General features: G+C 33.8%; 1 protein-coding gene across 3 annotated transcripts in view; it reads right to left on the bottom strand.

Moving 5' to 3' along the window:
* The window catches only part of LOC143248666 (C-Maf-inducing protein-like), a 67401-nt gene that overhangs the window by 28196 nt on the left and 13134 nt on the right, over positions 1 to 26071 (bottom strand). Inside the window, exons 1-6 of one of the 3 annotated variants that reach the window (XM_076497243.1) lie at positions 16556 to 16684; positions 13358 to 13779; positions 12747 to 12797; positions 12044 to 12115; positions 4927 to 5016; positions 430 to 537 (exon numbers count right to left, since the gene is read on the bottom strand). In XM_076497243.1, coding sequence (XP_076353358.1) covers positions 430 to 537; positions 4927 to 5016; positions 12044 to 12115; positions 12747 to 12797; positions 13358 to 13420 — 384 coding nt within the window. In that variant the 5' untranslated portion in view covers positions 13421 to 13779; positions 16556 to 16684. Of the gene's footprint in view, positions 1 to 429; positions 538 to 4926; positions 5017 to 12043; positions 12116 to 12746; positions 12798 to 13154; positions 13287 to 13357; positions 13780 to 16555; positions 16685 to 26071 lie in introns of those variants that run through there. The other 2 variants (XM_076497232.1, XM_076497254.1) reach the window with 2 other exon arrangements.

Below are 26071 nucleotides of genomic sequence, written 5' to 3'. Positions count from 1 at the left end.
TGTTTATGAACAAAAATAGTTGTAATTTGATCAAAGTTTTAATATTATTATTTTTTGAGTTTTCAACCATTAGTAAAATGTGAAGGAAGTTGTTTCGCACAGAAAGTTATATTGTGAATGTTTTTTAGTGTATAAAATACGTCATTTTTACCACAGAAAGTACGTTCAAACACCGCGTTCATGTAGCTCAATGGTAAACGTAAATGTTTTTTACTCTAAAAATCGAATTTTCATATCAACTGTGTCCAAAATACAGATAGGCGACTGTATAGCGTCGTGCTTAAATTCAAGCAAACAATTTCATACACTTCACATGGCTTTAGTATTTACTTTTGTCGTTCATTACACTTCCAATACAAAGCCAGCCAAACCGTTTATTTGCTCGAGAATTTTTTATTATTTTTTTTACGAATAATAATGTTTTCTTACCCAACAGAGGAAATCACAGATTTCAGCAGAAGCACTAATTCGTTCCAGTAAGGGTGCTATGATAGTGATCAAAGATTCTCTGGAGGAACATGTTATCCAGCTTTGTTTCTGAAAAATTAAGGGCAGTTAATTTTCCAGAATTATTTCACTGTTAGATACTACTAGATGGTTAAGCCTAAGACTTTTGGTTCACTTTTTTCTCTATTCACATGTCTATTAATATTAGCTTCTGATCAAAACAAGCTCCCTACCTTTTTATTTATAGTGAGATTGAAGCTACCTTTTGTTACATTAAAATTAATTTTTATAAACTCTACTATTATTATTTATTCATTTAAAATATATTATTTTACTATGTATTAACTCGTAAACATTTAAGCAATATTAAAAAAGTACTACTGTTGAAAATATCTTAGGGTTAGCTACATACAGTAAACCAGTACCAGAAAAATAATAAACGACTGGTTAAATATATTTCTTAGTTACCGAATAAAAGCTTTTTATGGTGCACTAATGAATATATTAATAAACATTATCTCAATATCTCATTATTAACTTCCTAAATCAACACAAAATATTTCCCAATTTTTGAAAAACAGACATTTGACAGTCATCACTTGATAAGTAGGATAACCAACAGCGAATCAACAAGAGTGTGTGTTTTTTTATAGCAAAGCCACATCGCGCTATCTGCTCAGTCCACCGAAGGGAATAGAACACCCTGGGTTTAGCGTTGTAAATCTCTAGACTTACCCCTGTACTAGCAGGTGACATTAATAAAAGACACTTATCAAACTATTACTATAGAAACATCCATACAGAGACTTTCAGATCTCGACTATGTGTAAATCACATTTTAAAAACTAGCCAGTGAGTTATACAGCTGCTGAGCCAGATGTAAAAGATGAGTATTGAATGTAAGTAATGACGTATGATCACTGATTTGTACAAGTATACCTAGATGAGTTCGATCATGTGAGCCCCTTGGGCAGCATTCCAGACTGCCTCACCTACCTGTACACCACTGACTGATTACATATTTACTCGCTTAGGTGTGAAAAACGAACTTTTAGTTATGTACATGTTAACAACTAAAGATACGAAGCCACGCAGTGTAACGTACAGCTAGTGATTACGATGTGAAACATAGCCACTAACTTATGTATAAATAGTGATCCAGAACTGAAAAATATTTAGTAAGTTACATATTTACTGGCCAAGATATGAACAGTGGCTACACTGCTTTAAATCAGTTTGTCTAGATATGACAGAACAATATTAAAAACTACTGCTGACACACCAAACTTAACTCATTATTACAGTACATCTATCTAGAAGAGGGTGAGAACAACCATAATTATACTTTATCGCCAAAATTCGAAAATTACAGAACCTTTTCTCAGTAGCAGACCTAAAACAGCTTCAGCTATTACACTTAAACCGTGGTTGTAACTAGTCTGAAAATTTATGCTCGGTCCAATCGTCAACAAGTACACGGAGTCAGCCTTACATATTATATAGTTTATCAGTATGGGCTATTTCCGTAGCATCTCAGTGTAAAATTAAATAGTATATACAATTAATTTCAATTTTTAACTGTGGTTTGGACCTCGGTAAACTCATAGTTAGCTGTGGTCATGACCTAAATCTCGACGTAACACGTTTCGATGTGAATTCGAATAGAACGCTGTTAGTATTTGAATCTTGCTTTTACAACGAAGCTTAAACAGCTGCAGCTTATTGCTTCGGCTGTGTAAGAAAAAGCCGTTTAAAAGAATAAATATATTTGTGCGATTGTTTGATTACTTTTAAATAACAAAGTGACTAAATCGAAATCCAGTGCAAAATTAGTGTAATTTTACCAAAAGTCAATTTGCTCTTTCTTTGATCGGTTGCCTTGACAGCTATAAAAAAATTCTGTCAGTGGTCAGTTTTCCCATTCTCTACTTTCTGTAAACTGTAATACTGTTATTTGCACTTTAACTTAAAACTGTAAACGCTTGCTTAGTTATACGTTTTTGCTCTTTCTTTATTATAGCCGCATGCACTTAGAAGGCCCGGCATGACCAGGAGATTAAGACACTTGTTTCGTAATCCGAGAGTCGCTGGTTCCAATCCCCGTCACACCAAATACACTCGCCCTTTCACCTGTGGGGGCGTCACATTGTCACGGTCAATTTCACTATTCGTTAGTAAAAGAGTAGCCCAAGAGTTGGCGGTTGGTGGTGATGACTAGATGCCTTTCCTCTAGTCTTACACTGCTAAATTAGGGACGGCTAGTGCAGATAGCCCTCGTGTAGTTTTGAGCGAAATTCAAACAAACAAACATGCACTTAGAAGTTATTTCCACTAAACTGTGATTGTATTATTAATGTGTGTCGTAATTTCATGGTTTCCATGTTTAATTATTAAAATATCATTATTGGTATACATGGAAATATTTCTATTTTTTTGCAAAGGAAAGATAAAATAAATACAGAGTTTTATTCACTTTTTCAGTATTATTATATAACCTGTTTTTTGCCATCTATCGGAATGGCCTCGTTACACAAAGAGGGAAAGATTGTTGACTTTCATCACCGAAATGGGCCCTCGTATATTACGCCCGAGAGTGTTATCGGATCCGGATGGTCGCGTTATTTCGAGGTTTAGGCCAGGTGGTTGAGGCAAAATTCGCAAAATTCAAAACAAAAAACAAAATGTTGAGGTTCAGATATATACGCTTATTTACCTCTTAGAAAGAGATTGACGGCTATTAGCACAATTTATACTATTTTTTAACACTTAAACTTTATGCATTTGTTGAAGTAAACAAAAACATCTTAACAACTGACGTACAAAGCTAGTTTGCTTATCTAGATAAATCATTAGTCAAATCAACACAGAGTAAAAATAAATCACTCAGTCCATGGTATTTTGTTATGGATATATTAATGTAGAATATATAACATAATCAATTTTATTAGTGGTTATAGCAAGAATAATTTCTCTAAAGTATATTTGTTATTGGCTGAAAATCTAGCTCATCCAAGTAGCAGCTTCGTACTTAAATGGCCGGATTTACAGAAAGGTTTGTTTGTTTTTTGAATTTTGCGCAAAGTTACTCGAGGGCTAAGAAGGCGAGCATGGTTGGTGCGACCGGGATTCGAATCCGCGACCCTCAGATTACGAGTCGCACGCCTTAACCCACCTGGCCATGCCGAGCCTTACAGAAAGGATTCCATGTTTTAATAGAGTTAAGCCAACTGAATATCTACCAAGCTTTCACTTTTGCTGATTATGGTTTTGATGTAATTTCTCATACTGACCACCAGTGGCATTGCTAGACTCTGGCACATGGAGCCCTTGCTCCTACTTTATTTGACAGTGACCCGAATATTCAGTTCTTGTCTTGGAAAATCAAAATAGAAAACCATGATCGATATTATACTGAAACGCCAAAAATTTACGCGCCTACAGCTCAATCCCCGAATCTTTTAACTTAAACATTTAACGTCGTCTCTGCCAACAAAGATCCAAAAACGATTGCTTAGTTTTATGAACAACATGGATACAAAATAAGAGGATAAACAGGTTTGAAACAAATTAATACTTAATCAGTGATTTATTTCATACTGCATGTTAAGTTTACTAATGATTTATCTAGATAACCAAACTAATTTCGTATATCAGTTGTTAAGGTGTTTTGGTTACTTCAACAAATTCATAAAAAGGTTGTGTCAAAAAATTAACAGTAAACTTACTGCTTCTATATGTTGAAATGTGTTCCTGATGTAGGTGTGTGCTAAAGCATCAATTAAAGAACAAAATTAACAGTTTATGTAAAGACAAAAGTTCGTGTATATTTGAAATAAAATTCTTAAATGTATTAAATAACAGTTAGAAAACTTCTAAATAATAATATCGAGAGCCATCTATTGGCTTATAGAACAATATCTCAAAGTTATATCAGCATGGACGAACACAGAAATTTTTCCTGGGGGAGACAAAGTAGCGTGAACTTGTGAAGCGAATAAAAAAATCATATATGCTGAATGATTAAAGAATTATGTTTCTCAAATTCTTAGTTCTATAATTTCATTATGAATTTAAAATTTACAACGAGTATTTTTTCTCATACTAGTTCAGATTTTCCTCATGTGTTAGTGGCGAGGACAGCTACAGATTTAGTTACTTTTTTCTCCTAAATTCAACACACATCTCTTAATTTAAATACTCGTATATTTTGGGTTACGCTGAATAAACAAAACATAAGCATTACTGGGACTTTTTCTGATGTATATAAACAAAAACTGGACACGATGAAAAATGACATCAACATATCAGTATTACTGTTACACGCATGGATTTGTATACTATACCATCATCCGTAGTTCGACATAACAGAAATTAGATTCGTCTTGAATTTGCATTAGTATGATTGATGGTTAATAGTATCAATATATAAGTTGCAAAACTAATATTTACAATTGCAGTTATGTAAAAATTAAATATTACCTTTGTCACAATATTTGATATAATGTCGAGTGGTATTTGAATAATGTCTTCACCTTGGAGTGGTGTGGACAAAACAAGATCGACGAGACTCTGAGAAGAGAAGAAAAGACTTGTATATATATACACAGTATTTTGTATGCAGAAGTTAAAAGGCCAACAAGTATAACGCATAGGTCTTTTTGCTGGCGACATTTTTACAGCTTATATATTTTCCTGCCAGAAGTTTTCTCGAGGCTGGCCATTCCTGTAAAAACTAAATATTGCAGAAGCTTTAGAAAAAAAGACTAACTGATAACTCCCCAGTGGCACAACGGCACGTCTGTGCATTCACACTCCTAGAAACCGGTTTCAATACCTGTGATGGGAAGATAACAGATACTTCATTGTGTCGCTTTGTGTTTAATAAGAAACAAATTAATTAATAGAATAATATAATTGATATAGGAGATATAAGACGCTTTTCTGTACTAATATATTGTGAGTAAATTATTATTATGTAAGCATTTATTCGTTTGTTCTGAATTTCGCTCAAAACTACACAAAGGCTATCTGCCTTAGCCCACTAATTAAGGCTAGAGATAAGGTAACTAGCTATCACTACCCACTGTCAACTCTTGGGCTGCTCTTTTAGCAACGAATAGTGGGACTGACCGTAACATTATAACGGCTCCATGGCTGAAAGATGCGAGGGATATCGAGCCCGCGACCCTCAGTTTAGGAGTTGAGCGCCCTAACCACCTGACCATGCCGGGGCGTTAAATTTTTAAATAATACACCTAGTTTCAATATCAAGTATTATTTAAGTTTAATTCTAAAGTCAAGAGGACTTGTCTTTCTGTAAAGTCATAGGACTAGTAATGTACAATTATTACATCAATTTCTGAACTACACGCAGAGACATGCACCTGTGATCAATTACACTCTCAGCAATAACAAAGCCACCCATTATAATAACAATTAACATAATTTAGAAAGATAAAAAAAAAAAAAGGAGCTGTAGAAAATATTAAGAGAGAGGGACTAGGCTGGGAGTATGAACTATTAAGTTAGTGCTTGTATCTTTATCTAAGATAATTATTGTTCACTATTTCGTTTCTTTTGTAAAGGCCGAGGTTGGGAATGACATATAGTAGAAATATTAGGGTTGTTTCATTTCATTTCTGCTTAAGGAATTATAAGAAATTTTAACGGTAACTGTCTTCCCATAGGTGGCTGCAGACAGTAGGGGTTGAAACGTTGTGGGTGTAAGCACTTAACTCCATACCCTTAATTGATTTTCTACGATTACTGGCTAGTTTAACATCAGTGTTTAAATTTTGTCTGGTAGATGAATATTCTCAACGCATTTGGGAGCTATTACCACAGACAATATTTTTTATAAATTTAAGGAAACAACTGGGATTTGCTATGGATTTTACACAAACTCTTCTTACTGCTCATTTTATATTAAGTTCATTATTGTTTCATAGTGCTGATTTTAATCGCCTATTAATATTTAATGTTTCAGGTATTAATCAAGTATAAGTTACATACACATATATATATATATATAAATATAAAATGAAACCTGAGGTAGGAAGAAATACCTGTAGAACACAGCATAGAAAAACATTTCTACTTTCAGCATCAATGTACATATCAATGTAAATCAGTAATGATATGACAGCTGAGTAAACTTCCACGAATGCTCTTAAAAAAAACAAGCAAGGTCAACATTTTCCAGTTAGAGGAGTTTGGTATTTTATATTTGATTCCAGGAATATTGTACTAAGAAAAGTATAAAGAAAGGAATGTTATGATTCATAAATGAAAACTTTTATATCATGAAATAACTTGATAATTACTGATAGTTTAGTCTTGAAAATACATGTTGATTGTGTGTTAAGCCTCAACACTTGGTGATAAATTCAACTGCAGTAACATTGCCAAGTGAAATCTTAACCATTATTTGAAAGGTCTGTGTGTATCCGCTTAAACTGATGAACCAATGAATCAAATGTCACCAATCTTGACATGTACTCTTATAGCTCCAGAGGAATAACATAGGGGATGGACGTCTGAATCTGGCTACCCATTTGTCATCCCCAGGGGTCCTTACGTCTTCCCCATGCGTTCAATAGGTACGTCAGCTAGTTTGTACAATAGAGTAACAGTAAGAATACGTATTTTTATTATTCTGGCATTCATCTCGTCCTCTGATGGATCCTCTGTACGTTTAGAAACTTATAACGCTAAAATTGGAGGTTCGATTCTCCGCGATAGACAGAATGCATACAACCAATTGGGTAATTTTGCACGATGATAAAATCAATGACATTTGCTCTCATTCAGATCTATAAAATTCTAAAACCCTAAAGCACATGACTGATAAGGTATTACAAGTTTCAAGCAGTTGAAAATAGAGCATGGTATTTTATTGCATCCATATGTATTTAGTAGTTTTTTTACAGTCAAGGCTAACAGACAAAATATTTAACCAAGGTCTGTGACGTCACAAGCTCTCTCTATAATTCTTTTTTTCTTTTCTTTTTTTAAAGATCCGGGTTGTTAAGTTTAATCGGCTTGGTGCAGTATATAGCGTCTTATCAAGAACCCTAAAAAAAGGGCAAATAATTAAAGTGTATGGACTCTGTCACTGCCCAACAATAAACGGAGAAAAACGAAAACGAAAAGGTACTTTACTACTAACAAGTAAGCCGAAGAGCAATTTATGTGGAAGTAATATAAAAAAAACAAACAAACTAAGCAACAAAACTGACAAAAATCTTTGTAAAGAGTTATTTTTAATGTGAATGTTATGTTATTGGAAAAACAGTTAAATAAATGTTAATAAAATAATCTTATAGAATAAAAGTAGTAACTGCTTCCAGAGATAATTTCGTCAATATAGTGTTTCTGCAAGAGTATACAAATGAAAGATAATTAGTGTATAGAAAAAAATTCTAAAAAGGAACCTTTCAAATCTTTTTTTTCTAGAATATTGCATCAAAACAAACATTCACCCAAGTACCCGTTAGACAGAACCACCAAGCTAATAGACCAGTATGACAGTTGGTAAGCGTGTTGAGAGTGTGAACCTGAGGGTTCATGGTACGAAGCTTTACGTCACAAAAACGCACTCCACATTTCGAATCATGAGTGCTCTATAAGAGTGATGATTAAATCTCACTATTTGTCGAGAAGAGTGTCCCAAAGTTGGCAGTGAGTAATATTGACCATCGCATAAGTTGTCGTACAGGTTCAAAATATCAATATCATTTTCAGTTTCGAGCGATTGACTAGACAAAAGGCAAATGGATCTGACTTGATGGATAGGAACTTGAGCGAGTAGTTTTTTTTGTTGTTGTTTTTTTCAAATTATGAGACTTCGTCTCATTTTTTCCTACCTTATTTAAAAACGTCTTAACGTGGCATAATGGTTCGAGTGCCAGGCAGCAAATCAAAAAGTCCAAGTTTCGAGCTGCGACATGCCGCTGAACACGTTCTGGATTTTTAACTGAGAGAACATTATAACTGTAACAGTTACTTATGCTATTCTATGAAGACTACTGCATAAGTTAGAGGTGGGCTTTGACCCTGGCCAGCATATAAAAATTAGGTATGGCTATGTTTAAGTTTTAGGGATCCATCTGACTTATGCATCGCATAAGTTGTCGTACAGGTTCAAAATATCAATATCATTTACAAACGGAATATCCATTTAACAAACAATGTGGACTATATTTGCAAAATTACCAATTAAATATTTCGGATATAACTGAGTAAAAAATTCTCTAAATATGCACGTTATTAGCTTAGCGAAATTTTCTCTCTTTTTAACAATAGATTTTTGAGACATTTATTCTGCACAGAGACGCCACTGAAGAAAGAGAAATAGAACTTTCGATTAATTGATCCGTACTGTTTATTCCATTGGATACAAGGAACAGAGGTATTTTAAAAACTAATCATTGATAAAACAAACCGCGTAAAATAAACCAACTTAAAAGCCTTTAACCACAACAAAATTCTAGGTTGCGTTGAGGAAATAAAGCAAATAACATGTTTAACTGCATAAAAACATATTTTAACTGTTTTTGTTTTCTAAGTACATTTTTCGCCAGTTTTTTTTTGCAAATCACCTGGAATAAACGGTTTGTTTTGGATACCTGCCAAAGTTATACAAGTACTGTTTGCGTTAGGAGCCTTTTATTTTGAGTTGACAGACTAGATTACAAGCAGCTTGTCAATAGCAGCCATTGCCAACTCTTATGGTTTGACCGTCGTGCTTATCACTCACTCAAGGTTCCAAAATTCAAAGCACAATGTTTTTTTGGAAATGTGACAGAAACACGGATCCTGAAACCTATAGTCCTGCATACTAGCTACCTTGTTACACACAGCCCTAACACGACACAGCAGTGTGAAAGTATAAGGCATCGTTATTACACGAGCGAATTACTTTCCTTTAATTGGACCGAATTTATTGCTTTATAACTTATTTTTCATAAACTACATAAACATCAGTTCTGCCATGAAAAATACGTGAAGAACGGATGCACAAAATCATGAAAAGTGAAATCAACTGAATTATCACCTACTTTTACGTAACTGGTTTATTAGAAAAGTTTTTCACACACCTGTATGTTTTCCTTTTTTCTGCATAGTTTCTGCCAAAGGATTTCTTAACTCAAACTTTGTACCCCAATGGGACGATGGTAAGTCTACAAATTTAGAATGCTAAAATCAAAAGTTCCGATTCCTCACAGTGTACACTGCAGATAACCAAATGTGGCTTTCCTTTAGAATAATACAAACATAAAAAAATCTCAAATGTTTAGTTTAGAATTATTCAGAAGTATTTTTAATGCTCTAAATATTACAATCATATACAAAATTTTAGAGTATCAGAGAAAGAGAGAAAAAATGCATTTCAGCTTTCCTTTAGACAATATTTTGGAAAGTTACAGAGAATGTAATGTACGTTGTATGTCTCATATTAATATGAAGGGCTCACTATTTTTACAATAAGCTGTGAAACTTTTCACTCCTTTTACACGGTTTATCACTATTTTGGGACTACTTTAAATATAATGTTTACTGCTAGTTGCCAAACAAGACATTACGTAAAGTTGTTTTTGTTCGCATAGTACAAAGCTATACAAAATATACTCTGTTTACCGCGGTAAATCAAACCCAGTAATTTTGTATTGTAAGTTCACAGACTTATCGCTTACTCATAAATGAGAATTTTGCAGTGTAATATGACACTATGATTTTAGGTTTAGACATGCGTTTGATCATACGTAATAACATATCTTTATCACAATAAAAAAGTCAGGAGCCTGCATTTGTTTGTTCGTTTTATAGTAAAGCTATTGTGGGATATTTGTTGTGCCAACCGCGGGAATCGAATCCCGAATTTTAGCTTTCTAAATCCATAAACTTACCGTTGTCCCATCAAAGGAACAAAAGCTTGTAATAAGAGTTAATGTTCATAGCGTCTCCCATACTTTTATACAGTTAGAGCAAATACAACACAGTTTGAGTACGGGTCTTCTTTACGATTTCCTCGTGCTATACATATTGCTGAACTTCTACGGATCTGGTACTAGGATCCAGTTTTGGATTCCCCCTCCTCTTTTTCGTTTTCTGGCTAAAGATGGAAACCTCATAATCAGTTTTAAAACTGTCTCTTTTGCGCTTGTTTTGTTGTAGCAAAGTCACATCGGAATATCTGTTCCACTCAGTAAAATCTAACCCCTAATTTTAGCATTGTAAGTTTTAAGACGTCTCGATTGAATTGGAATTGATATTTTACTAACATTATCAACCGTCTTACAACCCATTTCCCCAGCTACAACCCAAATATTAGTCTCAATAAAGTTAACATTATTACCTTTCAAAGTTATAAATTTCCCTTCCTATCGATCAAAGGGGATCTCGTAACTTTTTTTTTCAGTTAAGTACTTCTTACACAAGATTGTTTGTTTGAAGCAACAAAATGGGCTATCTTTGCTCTGCCCACCACGATATGAAAACCCAGTTTCTAGCGGTGTAAGTTCGCAGACATACTGCTGTGCCACAAGGGGACCTAAAAAATTAAATAATTAATAATAATATTATTTCATTAATTATATTTTATATAAAACAAATGCTGTTATGTTAATATACAAATAGTTGCAACCCGCAAAATGTGCTGGTTCTCATGCCCTTTGCTTGGATTTTCCTTATTTCATCTCTTTCACACACACCATTTAACATACACTTTCTTACACGCATTATGTGTTAGGTGATAAATCCTGGCCTATTTAAAAAGAAAACAAAAAATACGGACACGCAAACAAACTCACATAGAATTAACTTTATTTAACAAAACTACACAAAACAAACACTAAAGTAATTATATCTGTGATAGTGCAAAAACTATTAAATAGTTATGATCGTTCAGCGTACGATACGGTTTTATGAGTTGTAACCAAGAAAGTAAAAAAAAACAAAAAACATAAGATCTCCAGTAAAGAGTAGAAGTGTTTATTGCTGCCTATGAAGTGAATCGAAGTTAAATTATTGTAAAGTTGTAATGAAGGCAAACTTAGCTAAGTATGCAGAAACTTCGGAATGCATGTTCACAAAGTGATAAGTATAGAAACTTTATTTAGTGTAATGTTAATTTTTTAAGGGAATTACACGCACGTTATGTGTCATTTATCTGAAATACTATGCAAATAAAACAATAAAAGTGAAATGGAAGCCAGTTGTTACGTGAGGACAACGACTTTCTGCCATCATGCAACGTGTAAGTTACATTGCAAAGTTTTTACTAAGCAAAAAACAGATAAGGTGATTCTGACTGGAAAATCCAGTATGCAAACTGGACACTTCGGACAGAGACCTTTCTAACGATATGAGATTTGTAGAGTATAACCTAGAAATATGCAAGAAAATTTCTGAACAATCAAAGGTGAGCGTATTATTTATGTTGATTTATTACTTAAAAGTTAAAACTACAAATGTTAAATTTAGTAACAGAAGTTGAATTTGTCCAGATCTTAGTGCTAAGCTCATATTACTTAGGATGAGAAAAAACAGGACTATTTCCATTATAAACACGGGTAAGAGACGGTAAACAAATTACCTTTAACTCTTTTAATAGAACATCGTATCTCTCGGTGTGGCTGAGCAGCATCTGGTGGCGTAACATGGTTCGCTAAATGCAAAATAGATAAAGAAAATTTTTGTTATAAATTGAAATTTTAAACATATAATTCGAATGTTATAATTGTATAAAACACGCCTAACATACGTTAGATTAGTTGGGCTTTTTTCGCACAGTCTATTGTCTAAAAACAACGATATTTTAAGGGTGCCAATAAATTATGAAACTGAAATTGAATTAATTTTTAATGAAATGGTAATTAAAACAAATCTTATCAAATGTAATAGCGTTTATAGAAGTTTTATTTTTTATTAAACGAAACGAACCGAGTTTATTATATATAAAAACAGAAAAATAATATGTGATCAATATGCCTAGAAACTTTAACTACCGGATGAATTTAATTATAACACACTCATATGCAAGTCATAACCTAAAGGTGGAGGTGTGACAAAGTAAAACTATAGAATGAACCATTAGATAATATCCTTGTTCAATTAATTCATGCTATAAAATTTAATACCTAGGCTTAAATTAGCACATTAATTATTCTGAATATTCCTGGTTCTGAACTAGAATTCCCATTTAAACTAAAGTTTTTAGTATTATATTGTAAGAACTATAAAAATATTGGATATATATAATATCTACATATCGCACCTTGATAACATTGCGTTCTTACCTTCCAATACAAAGAGTGTAACCACTGATCTCGAATGTAAAGGTTGTTGACCTTGAAAGAAAAAAAATAAATATTTTGTAATATTTTATTTACCTTAAATGTTTACGAAATTAAACCTCAAAATTGTAACATGAGAACCCGGAAATCTGAGAAAAATAAAGAAATTTCACACGTGTATGTATTATAACTGTCTTTTTTTATTTATGCCTTAATAAAAAAAACGTGCCCCACGTTGGCTCAGAGTTAAAAGTGTAAGTTTATAACGCTAAACATCACGTTTTAAAATCTGTAGTGAGAAGAAGATAGATAGCCTATTCTGTAGCTTCACGTTTAACAAAAACAAATAACCGACTTTTCAAACTGTACAGAGGTCGAGCACGTTATATTAAAAATATTTTAAATATGTACCTCAGGAAATTACGCGACAACCACAGTCGATGTGAAGTCGCGGTGGACAGGATGCATCAAAATCACGTTCTAACATTGTTTGGCAATGTGTAGTAAGTGTGATGCATTCGAAAACAGATCGCTTCAGAGAAGGGCATGTAACATTCCTTTACGATTTAAATTATTTATATGCTCGTAAAGATATGTTCAGATTCGGGACTTACACTTTTTAAGACGGGATGCCCCTTGCAATCAATGACACTGGAAGACAAAGGAATATGTATCATCCAGAAAGGGACCTGCAACAAGTGACATCACAGCCGTAGTGCGCGAAGTGCGTTGTTTTGTAAAAGGTAGGAGTTCTTGGACACAGAGTTGAGTGGAAAGCTTTCACGTGCCTCAGGCATCAATAGCAACATAACTAAGATTGGTCTCTGCTTGGAAACGAGGTTAACAGGGTATAGGCTCACCAAGTTAAGGCTTTCAGTTAACCTTCCATTCGACAGTCGCACCTCTCAAGCAGATGAAGAATGAAACTATTCGTGCTATTCCGTATAAAGCCATATTGCTCAAGTCGTTGTGCACAACATGGTTAATAGAAAGTAGGCAGCGTTGTGCTTTGGACATGGCAGCTTTAAGACGGAGCCTATTGAAATAGAAATTACATTATAGGGATATTATCAAGGTGTACTTTGTGGTAGAACATGATCGAACTTGGACAGAACGATCTTGTGAGGTTCTAAAACCGTTTTAACTTCACATACCCAACTCTCTATGTATTATCCTGTTGAAATATAACTAAACGCTCATTTAAGTATCACGTACCCAACTCTTTATGTATTATCCTGTTGAAATATGACTAAACGATAATTTAAGTATCACGTACCCAACTCTCTATGTATTATCCTGTTGAAATATGACTAAACGCTAATTTAAGTATCACGTACCCAACTCTTTATGTATTATCCTGTTGAAATATAATTAAACGCTAATTTATGTATGAATTTGTATGCTTAAAATAAAGGTTAAAATAACAAATTAATAACTGTATTCACACACTATCTTATCGTCAAAAGATTAAAAATGGTATACTACAACTTGAATAAATTACCTCTTTTTTTTAAAATCCCAACTAGTCAACACCACCCAACGCCCACTATTAAACCACTTACACGTTTGGTATTTTGATTTTTTTCTACCACCTGATTTCCAGTCATCCACGACACCACCCCTTGTAACCTTTTTATGTTTAGTCTTTTTATCACATTTGTACTTTGATGAACGTTGTTGAGACAAAACTCGAACCCTTCTTCAGTGTTTCTTTTTCATGTAATTTTATTCTTTGTTGCTCTATAATGTATAAATAAATTAACATGTCTTGCAAATTCGTGTCGTTATTCTCTGTTCACAAAATAATACAGGTTGAAAAAAATATTTAAGATTATCTCTTTGAGTTGGCTCCAATGGAAACCCAACTCGCATATATTAACGATAAGACCATATTAGTTACCATGGCTACAATCAAGCAATCTTTTATTTATATATAAATCGTCCATTTACGTCATTATATAAAAAACTAGAAAGTTAAAAGTGCTTTACGCTCTGAACTACATACTTTGCGGTAACACTTTTTTAACGATATGAACGTGTACTGATATATTTGATTTCACCAAAAGGTTATAATTACAGTTGCTTTTTCTGGTCTTTCAGTGTTTTGTCTGTGTAATATTACTTTTTTATCATTCTTTCTTTATTAACCTTAACATGATGTACTCATCTGAGTTAATTAATGGGAGATTTTAATATAAAAGTTAATTTTTTAAATAAGCAAAATAAAGGAGGCTTTTATTCTAGATGAAGTTTAAGTCGCAATTATGTTTTTTTTAATGTTTTCGTTTTCATTGTTATTATCGAGGGTAACTAAAAATTCCAGAAATGATTTTTCTGTTCAATATTCTGAATAATCTAAGACAATAAAAAAAATGTTAAATTATCGATACTTGAACATCTTACTCAACCATATTAATCTACATAATATAACATTACTGTCTGTTGTCTTCGCAGGGTGTGGATGGATTTACCAAAGTTGGTGTAGAAGTTCACTAAGTCACATAAAGTTTCAGTTTTGCGTTTTGTAGTTTTTTTTGGGGCGTTTTTGCATATTCGTATTTTTACATGTTAATAAATATTCGCCAACTTTGGTTTGTTGGAACCATGCGGAGGTACATGCAAATTGCAGTTTCATATTGCGTTTTGCAGTTTGTATGAGCATTTGTAACAATTACATACGACGGAATCAACTTTTCATGTTCTAGGATAACCTTTCATCAATCGTAAATTATACAACTTACGTCCAGGGGAAGGGTATTACAGCTAGTATATATATATAAAAATATACTGCTATTTGTTTTACATTTTCTCGACTATTCGAAACAAGTCTTTTCTAATTACAATTTTCTAGCTATTTGCAAATGTGTGAGTATCAGCATAACGTAACACACATATTGAGAGTTACTAACACATAATAATAGCAATGTTCTAGATGCCGTCTTGACGGTCTTGAGAAACCTTAAAAACACACACACACTGCACAATGACATTAACTACGGTTAACTAAACGAAGAGCAAAAGAGTCCATTGGAAGAATGGGACTGTTGTGATGAAGTTGTTTCCAATCTTTTTTTTTTTTTTAAACAGCAACTACATTGCAATATGACAGAAGGTTGTGAAGTTTTGGCTTGTGAGCCTTCTGGAAATATTCTAAGCCTTATTGAGATGGTTTTTTGGGTTGGAAGGTTCTCTTTCGTAACCATAGCCATCAGTTTGTATATATGAGCATTTCTCATATTTTCTTGAGGTAAGGTTTAGGAGCCTAATGTTAACAACACCTTTCCTTTTGAGTTTATTAGCTTTTAGAGAATATTCAAATGTCTTATTGTTCAAAATATTATGTGTTTTATATCTGCGTTATCTTGCCATGTTGCTATACGAATATTATGTCTCGGAACTGCAGCATAGTTATCCAGTGCACAAATTATGCATGATAGAATTGGACTGTTGATTAGTACAGTAATCCCGGAAAAGGTCAAACTAGTATAGAAGTGTGAAACAAGTCCATCCATCTCTCGCATCTGTGGTTACACGCCACCTATACTGGTATATGTAAATTGTTGTTACGTAGTGTTGTTAACTTAATGGAATTTTATAGATTCCTATTATGTATATAATATACTTCATAGTGATAACTCGTTACTACTTTCCTGACCCATCGTTTATTGTTATATGAAAATACTCACATATTCATGCATATATACATATTGAACCTGAATCATCACTCACAATAATAAGTTAGTTTTACTATATGTCGTTTAAAATTTTATCAGATTACAAAGGCTTCAACTATGGAGGTAAACATCTCCTACCTGTACTATAACAGAACTTCCTGGAATCACTAATCTAATGCACATCTTCCGCGAAGACGTCCAGTTAGGAAGACAATAGATCTCCTCAATCTGGGAGTAAAGAATGGGATGTTCCATGAAACCGCTAGGCTGTGAAAGATAAGGAGAAACCGTTTAGCATGCATGCACTTACACATACACACACACACACACACACACACACATATGAATTTTACAAAATGCAGAGAAAATTGTTCATAAGAATAAGGATTTTTTTTGAATAACTGGGTAAGATATCTTTACACAGAAACATAAAATAGTTTGTTTGTTTTTTGAATTTCGCGCGAAGCTACACTAGGACTATCTGTGCTAGCCGTCCCTAACTTAGCAGTGTAAGACTAGAGGGAAGGCAGCTATTCACTACCACCCACCGCCAACTTTTGGGCTACTCTTTTTACCAACAAGTAGTGGGATTGATTGTCACATCAAAACGCCCCCCACGACTGAAAGGGCGAGCATGTTTGGTGGGACGGGGATTCAAACCCGACGACCCTCAAATTACGAGTCGAGCGCCTTAACCATCTGGCCATACCGGGTCAACATAAAATGGAGAAAGCTGTTTATAAAACATTGTAAACCTATTTTACTGAACACGATTTTTTCTCCAGAGAAAGATAATGAATTCATAAAAATGAGTAGTATATAAATATTTAATTTATGACAAAAAACTATCCTAAAAATCTAGGATAGGTGAACGAAATAATAGCTCACGTAGTCTTCCACTCTGTTTCTTATGTAGAAGGCAGTGGAACCAGGTGTTTCATAATTCGATACTCTAACCACGAGACCACAATATTTTGTCCATAAAAAACACTAATATTGCTTACTTAAGAACTAAAACAATACCAACTATTGATATGTAACTTCAAAGGAAATGATGCACGAGTAATAAATTCATCTTGCTTGCCATTTAAAACCATACGAACATTTTCATATTTTTTATCATGCTATTGTTTCTTTGCAGCATTTTAATATACCTTGGTTATATTGTTATACCAATAATATCACAGCTTCATGATTCGAAATAATAATTTTTCATCATAATCAAATGTACAATTTAAAGACAGTAATAGTGCGACATCAGAGATTTCAAGACGTCATTCGTCTCGTAGTTATTTATATTTGAACATCACAAGATATAACTCAGAGAGAATTATTTAGATGTTACATTTATCATGCGAAAATAAACAAGATTATGTATTTAGAAGAACTGGAAAACCTTACATCAATTTTTTGAACATATTTTGGCCTCAAACTACCTTACTTACGAAAGCTGTGATTTACATTCAATCTATATACTCCATATATATAGATATGTTGTTTGTTTAGAATCAAGCACAAAGCTACACAATGAGCTATTTGTGCTCTGCCCACCACGGGAATTGAAACTCAGTTTTAAGCGGAGTGAGGCTGCAGATAAACCGCTGTATCACTGTGGGGGTATATATATAATTTAAAAAAAATCTTTCATATACATCTGAAGTATAAGGGTCTTTTTTTTACTAAACTTTTATCAAAATGTGTTAATCCCTCCAGCACGTACCATAAATTTTGGAAGGCAAAAAAAACGCTCGTAGTGGTACAGCGGTATGCCGCCGAACACACACCGCTACAAACTGGATTTCGATATCCGTTGCCCCCCCAGTAGCTCAGTGGTATGTCTGCGGACTTACAATGCTAAAATCCAGGTTTCGATATCCGTGGTGGGTAGAGCACAGATAGCCCATTGTGTAATTTTGTACTTAATTCAAAACAACAACAAAAACAACAATCGACATCCGTCACGGGCAGAGCACAGATTGCTCATTGTGTAGCTTTGAGCTTAATTCCAAACAAACAAACAAACAAAATTACATTTAACCTATATGAAAGTTAGTGTATGTCACGTTACATCACGTTCGATTTCTCGAAATAGAAGAAGTCATAAAAGCCAAAATGCATTTATTCATATTTAATAGTTTGATTACTATCTGTCCGTTACGATTTTAGTGACGGGAGTGAAAGGGAGACATGAAGCCTTATATGTGTAGTGAGTGTTGGTATAATAAGCCTAAAGTAAAGATGTAGTGTAGGATCACTGATCATGGGTCCAAGTACATAAAATTTATCATGAAAGTAAAAATATCGATTCAATTTCAAATTTTAATCGTTTCTGTGAGTTGTTTTTTGTTATATAACCAATGCTTTAAATACAAGAAACAAACCTCTTTAATCAATGCATACCCTAAATTAAGAAATCAAAAAATATTTTTCGAGATTTGTTGTCTATACATTTCATTTTATGTTTTTAGTATATAACAATATTAAGCTTCTGATGAAACATAGTGTTATTAAAACACGCTGACTCTTCTAGAAGCTGTCATTCTAATGGATTACAATTTTTCCTGCCATTTGTAAAACCCACACCACACAATGGTACGGTGTATGTGATAGTATAGTAACATAACCTAACTGCTGTAATGGGTTATATGACATTTGATATTGCTAGATGTTGATGCAACTGGAGGAGTTGGGGTGAGGGTTGTAGTATTTGCCCCGACATTTTGATAGGCTATACGTTAGTGATTTTAAAAACAAAACGTTATATCAAGTTAGTAAGTAATACCGTTGCAGTAGTCATTTAAAGTGTACTAAAAAGCGTTAAGTTTGTTCACCTGAACGATAATTCATTTACACAGTAGAGTAACCAATCATGCCAGAGATATTTATAACAAATGCATATTCGACCCTTATTTTGAGCTGCTGACTACAAAGAAAACATTCAGTTGACATCATCCGTCACCTAAACAGAATATTTTAACAGAAAGGTTCTCGGTTACTTACTTCGATATAGTTATCAAGAAGTCAAGCTTGACCCCATGTTTTAGGAATGTTTCTAATGGTGGTTATGAAACTTTAAAATACGGACTTAAAAAGTCGATTTGAACAAAATAAACCATTGTTATAAGAGACAAGTGAAGTGCTAATTATGAGCTACCGGCGGATGTCGAAAAAAATAAATGTTCTCAAACACTTTGACCGACTTTCACCAAAACAACGAAACAAAAAAATCAGCTTGTGTTTATAAAGATAATGTTATAGATAAATCTCCTTATCTACCATCAAGTGGAATTATATTCTTTCGTGAAATATCAAATGGCAGTATGATATATAATATAACTAAATAGCAACTGATGTTTTCTGTGACTATTCAACTTAGCTTTCATATTATGACGTCACTGGTTCGGAACTCTAGTGCTTTAAAAAATCGAATATCTTGCGTGACAGGAACAGCACGAGCCTCGTGAACTAATGGCGTAGGCAACACCAGTAAAGATTAAACCTACATTATTTATTTTTATTTTCTGCACTTCCACAATGTAAGAAATATGACGCATGGAATTAGTTACAAGATTTCTTAACCAGTTACTTTTTGTTGGTTATTGAGAATATAGAAACAATAATAAAAAAAAGCAAAAAAGTTATTTGTTGAGTTCGCTAAACAAAGAGAAATGCGTGTAATGTATGTATGTATGTAGCACACTGCACGCAATGCTTCCGATTTTCTTGAACTTGATATTCACAGATGCTATTCAGCCCAACCGTATAATTGTTTTACTTAATAAACTATATCGATGAATCAGCGTTATGAATGAAAAGATTCTGCTGTGTTTGTCTCTCGTGGTTAAAAAAGTGTTGGAACCAGTTGGTTTCAGTGAACGTAATGCAACTTATCTGAATAATTGAGCCTAAAACATACTTTACAAATTGTTTTATTTAGTTTGAATTTCGTGCAAAAATACGCGATGGCTCTGAGCTCGTCGTCCCTAATTCAGCAGAGAAAAACCACCAAGCTGTTACCACCATCTCTTGAGCTTCTATTTTATTATCAAATAGTGGGACTGTTTAGAAGGAGTCCCATGATTGTATGGGCGCGGATGTTTGGTGGGAAGGCAGTTCGAATCCGCAGATTACGAGTCGAGAGCACTAACCAACCGGCCATGCAAAACCTTTTGCAAACTGATTCTAGTAAAATAAACGTAATTTCAAACGTATCTTAGAACGACTGATATTGGTATTAGCACTTTTACTAATAAAGCAAAAGATGACCTAGGAAGGTCGAAACGTTGTTCTCTGCTTATCAGTAAAAGTGTTAATACCCATACCAGTCGTTCTAAGATACATTTTTATTTCAAGGCGGTTTCTCGTCATCAAGAAACATAGTTTCAGTACTCTAAAAATATATTAAAATATCGGTCTCGTCTGGTGCACGGTCTAAATTGGTAGAATTTTATCAAAGTATTAACATTTGTTCTTTGTTTTAGGCGATTATTGAAAGTTTCTGTTTTAGAGATGGCTGACTTGCCATCACGAGGATGAAACTCAATGCTATAAACTAAGAGAAGTTCTCCTCGCTGCAACCATAATCTCGGGTTATAAATAACAATAATGCTACTCTGTACATAGAGACATCCTGTTCCGAACCTGCTGTGCCTTTAAACCAAGTTAATCTGAGTCGACGTATTTATGAGATCAAATAGAACTGCCCTAGTACATACCCTCCGTGATGACGTCAGTAATATTATTTCTTCCACCCTAGATTTCCGCAACACCATCTGCTCTATCATACACAAGTTCTAAACTGTTAGTCATCCCACAGCAGAATCGATTGGCTAAACAGAGAGCGTTACTGCAGTAGTAGCGTTTGGTATGCAAACTGAACAGGTTTTATGGTGGTAGGAACAAAATTAATTAAGAAACGCATGAAATTAAACTACTCATTTATACCTTGCTAAAGTCTATAGGATGTGTTGAAGTGTACAGACTGGGCATACGTGGAATAAAAGAATTCTATTTTGAATTCACTTTATTCTAACCTATGTAACACACATCTTATCGTAAAACATCAACTCGACATTTCAGAGTTGAGTGTACACACCGTATCATAGCTTTGAAATGCATGACTTACACACCCGAATCAGTTTAGTGCTACTATAGCGTCATATCTGAAAAATACGTGAAAAATGTTTTTGTTAATTTCATAAAATAATGCTTGCTTTAGTTAGTCACATTCTAACAACCACGAGATATAAGAAGTGTTATTTCCACCTAGTATAATATCAAGATGCTTGAACTGTTGTTTGAAAGTACCATAACGAGTTTTATTTCGTTAGTATTGTACATGTATAGGTAGATATGTTCGTAAAAACGAATGCTACTTTTTACGGGTCATCATAAAAAAGAATAATGTATATTTAGCATCAGAATGTTTTTCTGAAGCAATGACATTACAACTTAGAATTTGTATATATTTATAACCCTGTGAAAATTATTGGTACTTGCTACGATTTATAACAACTCTTACATCTGAATGAAGTATCGCAAAGTTAAGCAATAACTGAATTACTCGTTCAGATAAGCCTATCTAAACATTAGTTTATCGCATTTGAACTCAAAACTTTAACTAAAAGTACTTACACATTACTGTGTACAACGTTATCTCAACATGTTGCTTAATCTCTACCTTAGTGGGAGGTACATCCGTAGACTTATAAGGCTATATACTGAATTTTAATACCCGTTCTGGGCATAACAAAAATATTCCATTGTATAGCTTTGTGTTAACAAGAACAAATAAATAAGTTTAGGACAGTCCAGGAACTTGTTGCATAGGGATACAATCATTTCATGGATTTGTTTGTTTGTTTTGAATTTCGCACAAAGCTACTCGAGGGCTATCTATGCTAGCCGTCCCTAATTTAGCAGTGTAAGACTAGAGGGAAGGCAGCTAGTCATCACCACCCACCGCCAACTCTTGGGCTACTCTTTTACCAACGAATAGTGGGATTGACCGTAACATTATATCATTTCATGGAAGAACTAAATTAGAACACAAACACACGCACATATGTACCTAGCTACCTTAACATTCTTTTGTTTTGTTTTTGGAATTACGCGCAAAGCTACACAAGGGCTTTCTGCGCTAGCCGTCCCTAATTTATCAGTGTAAGACTAAAGGGAACGCAGCTAGTCATCACCACACACCTCCAACTCTTGGACTACTCTTTTACCAACGAATAGTAGAATTGACAGCTAGAAAGACGAGCATGTTTGGTGCGACGGATATTCGAACCAGCGACCCTCAGATTACGAGTCGAAAGCCTTAATCCACCTGGCCATGCCGGGCCTTATGTGAACATTCTTCACACGCAACACATACGCACACACACACACATATATATGTATAGGTACGTGTACAATAAAAACAATAATTACTATTTATAACGATTCACACCATGTTCTTACATTAGAAGAAAAATTAAGACGCTTAATTAATCTGATAACGTGTTTGATGCCATTTCACATTTTACTTCTAGTTGTTTTTGTTTGTATAACCGAAAACGATAAATTTACAAGCTGTAAATCAATCTAATAGCCAACTCAGTCTCATCGAAATGTTTATAAAGTTTATTGTTGCTTTACAGAATGTCAAGAGTTATTTTATTTAATGCAGTAACGAGAAACCTAAAAAAGAGACACGGATTTATGACCACATGTTGTTACTTTTCTTTTGTTTTTAATAGTCGTATATTCGAAGAGAGAAAAATCAAAATACAGCCAATTAGGTATAGAATCAAACATTTAAGAACACATATAAATCGCTGTAATAATAAATAGACACTTCTTTAACGTGATATAAATCTTTGTTTGACAATTTTTGTTTTTACTGTTCTTTAAATTATTATGCATCAGGGTAAAGAACCTAACGTCATGTTTAATACAATGAATTAACCGCTGACGGAGCTGGCACAGAATGTAACCTTAAATCTAGAAAGACGTCATACCGACTTACTGATGTCATATATGACGTAAGTGGAGATCCGGTATCTACAGATATGTCTCGTATCTATACATTTCAGCCTCAACTAATAATTTAGATTTAAGATTAGAATTTGAGGTCAGTATAAGTGTACGATAAATAGAAATAATAGGTAATCGTAGTAATTTTTACTGGCTGTTATAAGAAACTGTGTTATTAAAACCACATGCACTTTACAAAACAGTAAATATTCATGTAAGGGCTTTAAAAAACTAATATAAAATAATTTAACATGTAGTAAGAAAATAAAGTAAAATGTCCATTCTTAGTTTACTGATACTGAACATAACAACATGAAGTGTATCTTCTCCAGAAAGCAAAAGGTCCTCTTGACGACGAAAAATTTAGATTTTATGAAAACCTTTTCTTATCAGTTGCTGAGGGTTAATCGTAGTTTGTGTGTCTAGATATCATGCTTCCCTCAATAAAGTACTGGCCACGCTGCATGATAATGGATCATGTGTTTTCTATCATGTTTTATAATAGCTGAGGGTTAATCGCGGTTTGTGTGTCCAAGTCTCCTGTTTCCCTCGGAGCTACCTTCTTCATTTATTGTCTTGATGATGAGAAATCCACTTGAAATAAAAATATATCTCAGAATGGCTGGTATGGATATTAACACTTTTATTGGTATGGAGAGAACAATGTTTCGACTTTCCTAGGTCATCTTCAGGTTAAGAAAGAGATAATTTGAATGTGACCGTTTACGGATACATGTCTTTGGGACGAGCGTATAAACGGGTACGGGACATGTAAAACATTTTTCTCTCAATATCAATAAAAATGTTAATATCCACACTAGGTGTTGTGAGCTCCAGCGTTCAGTTTGACGGCCGCTATTACGCAGTATTGACCGACGTCACGAATTCCATTGTGAAGGCCAACAAAGTCAGTTTTTAACCCAGTATTTTAACAAATTGTTCATAGACGCTCCATTATACATTACATGGACGTTGTCTTTCAAGATTACGTACAAACCTAATACATGTAGTCCAGGTGCGCGCAGCTACGTCTTTCCAGGCTTTGCGTGTATGTGTGTTTTCTTATAGCAATGCCAGCCACATCGAGCTATCTGTCGAGTCCACTGAGGGGAATCGAACCCCTTGGGTTTGTCAAAGAAGTGGATAACATAAACACCTTAGGCTCATTTAAACGTGTAAATTAATGCTTCTTGGCCATATATATATATATATTAGGTTGAGGAATAATTCGTGAGCGTTTTTAAATAATTTCATTCAAGCATTACATGCAAGACTATACAATACTTCAATGCATGAACACATTACACCCAAAACATTTATTATGATACTTTATTTCATGTAATACCTAGGTATATAGTATGCATTGTTTTAAACGAAATTGCAAGAAATTAAATGCGAAAAGCAGATGGTGTCGAAAATGCTCGATTTTGTCTACTTGACATTCCATTTAATGAGCTGAAAATGAAAGCAAAAATTAAAGACATGAAAATCAAACACACCATCTATTAGAGCAAAAAATTATCTACCAAATGACATGAAATATTTTGCGAAAGCATTTCATTTATGAATATGTTTGTTTAACTTGAAAAAACGCTCACGAATTATTCCTCAACCCAATATATAGTAAACGACTTCTATCTCGCCTAATTCGTGTCATTACGTTCTCTCGATAGTAATTATATGGTTCAGATTTGCTTTATTTCCCAGTGAAAAACCTTTTTCATATTTTCTGTACTATGTTGGAAAGTTTTACCACCTCTAGGTCGGCATCAGATCGAAGCTTTCGCATTACAATTGTAACTTTCTTTACTACGATTAAAAGCATTTTTCATGCAGTTTCCTTTCTATCACCAACGTATCCAATAAGTACCTTAAGCACTTGTAACTAATTCTTTTTTAACAAGCTATGGCTCTTTGTGAACTATACTTGGTACCTTTGATTAGAATATGTGTAACAAGCACTTTCTGACAGGGTTAATTTTCGTAAAAGACCAGTTTACGGACTCAGGTAATGAAAAATCCTTAATGTAAATAAACGGGGTGTGCTTGCTTTCCATGTTCATCGTGTAACTGGTGTACTCCAGGCTTTACATTTTTTATACGTTGCTCTGTGAATATTCTTCTAAAACAAAACAAACAAAATCCGTGATGACGAGAAAACCCACTTGTAGAGAAAACTATATACTTCAAAATGGCTGGTATAGGTAGAGAGAGCACTAGTAGAAGAGCTACTGGTCAGTAACCCTTTCTTTCTTTGTGAACCTGACGAAACGTTGTTCGCTTCTCTACCAGTGCTTTCTCTACCCATACCAGCCGTTTTTAAATATATAAAACAAACAAAAATCTAACGTAACAGGAATTCATGAGAGTTGTAAGGGGCGTTCAAGAACAATTGTTCGCCATCATATCTATAGAAGAAAAGTATGTTTCGGATTTCTATCTGATTGAAGATTTTAAAGGATCGTGGACTTAAGAAGTTAAGTCGTGAAGAAGTTCCGGGTAAGGAAGATAAGACTTTTTTTAATTCTGTCGTTGAGAATGTTGTTTGAAGTTTAAATGTGCCAAGACATGTCACACAAATATTTAGTTCCAATTCTGAACAAAATCATGTTGATGAATTTCAGTGAAAGTAAAAAT

The sequence above is a fragment of the Tachypleus tridentatus genome, chromosome 1, assembly GCF_004210375.1.
Source record: "Tachypleus tridentatus isolate NWPU-2018 chromosome 1, ASM421037v1, whole genome shotgun sequence".
In the NCBI taxonomy this organism is placed as follows: domain Eukaryota; kingdom Metazoa; phylum Arthropoda; class Merostomata; order Xiphosura; family Limulidae; genus Tachypleus; species Tachypleus tridentatus.
The sequence above is the reverse complement of the archived record's forward strand: the minus strand, read 5'-3'. Positions and strand labels throughout refer to the sequence as shown.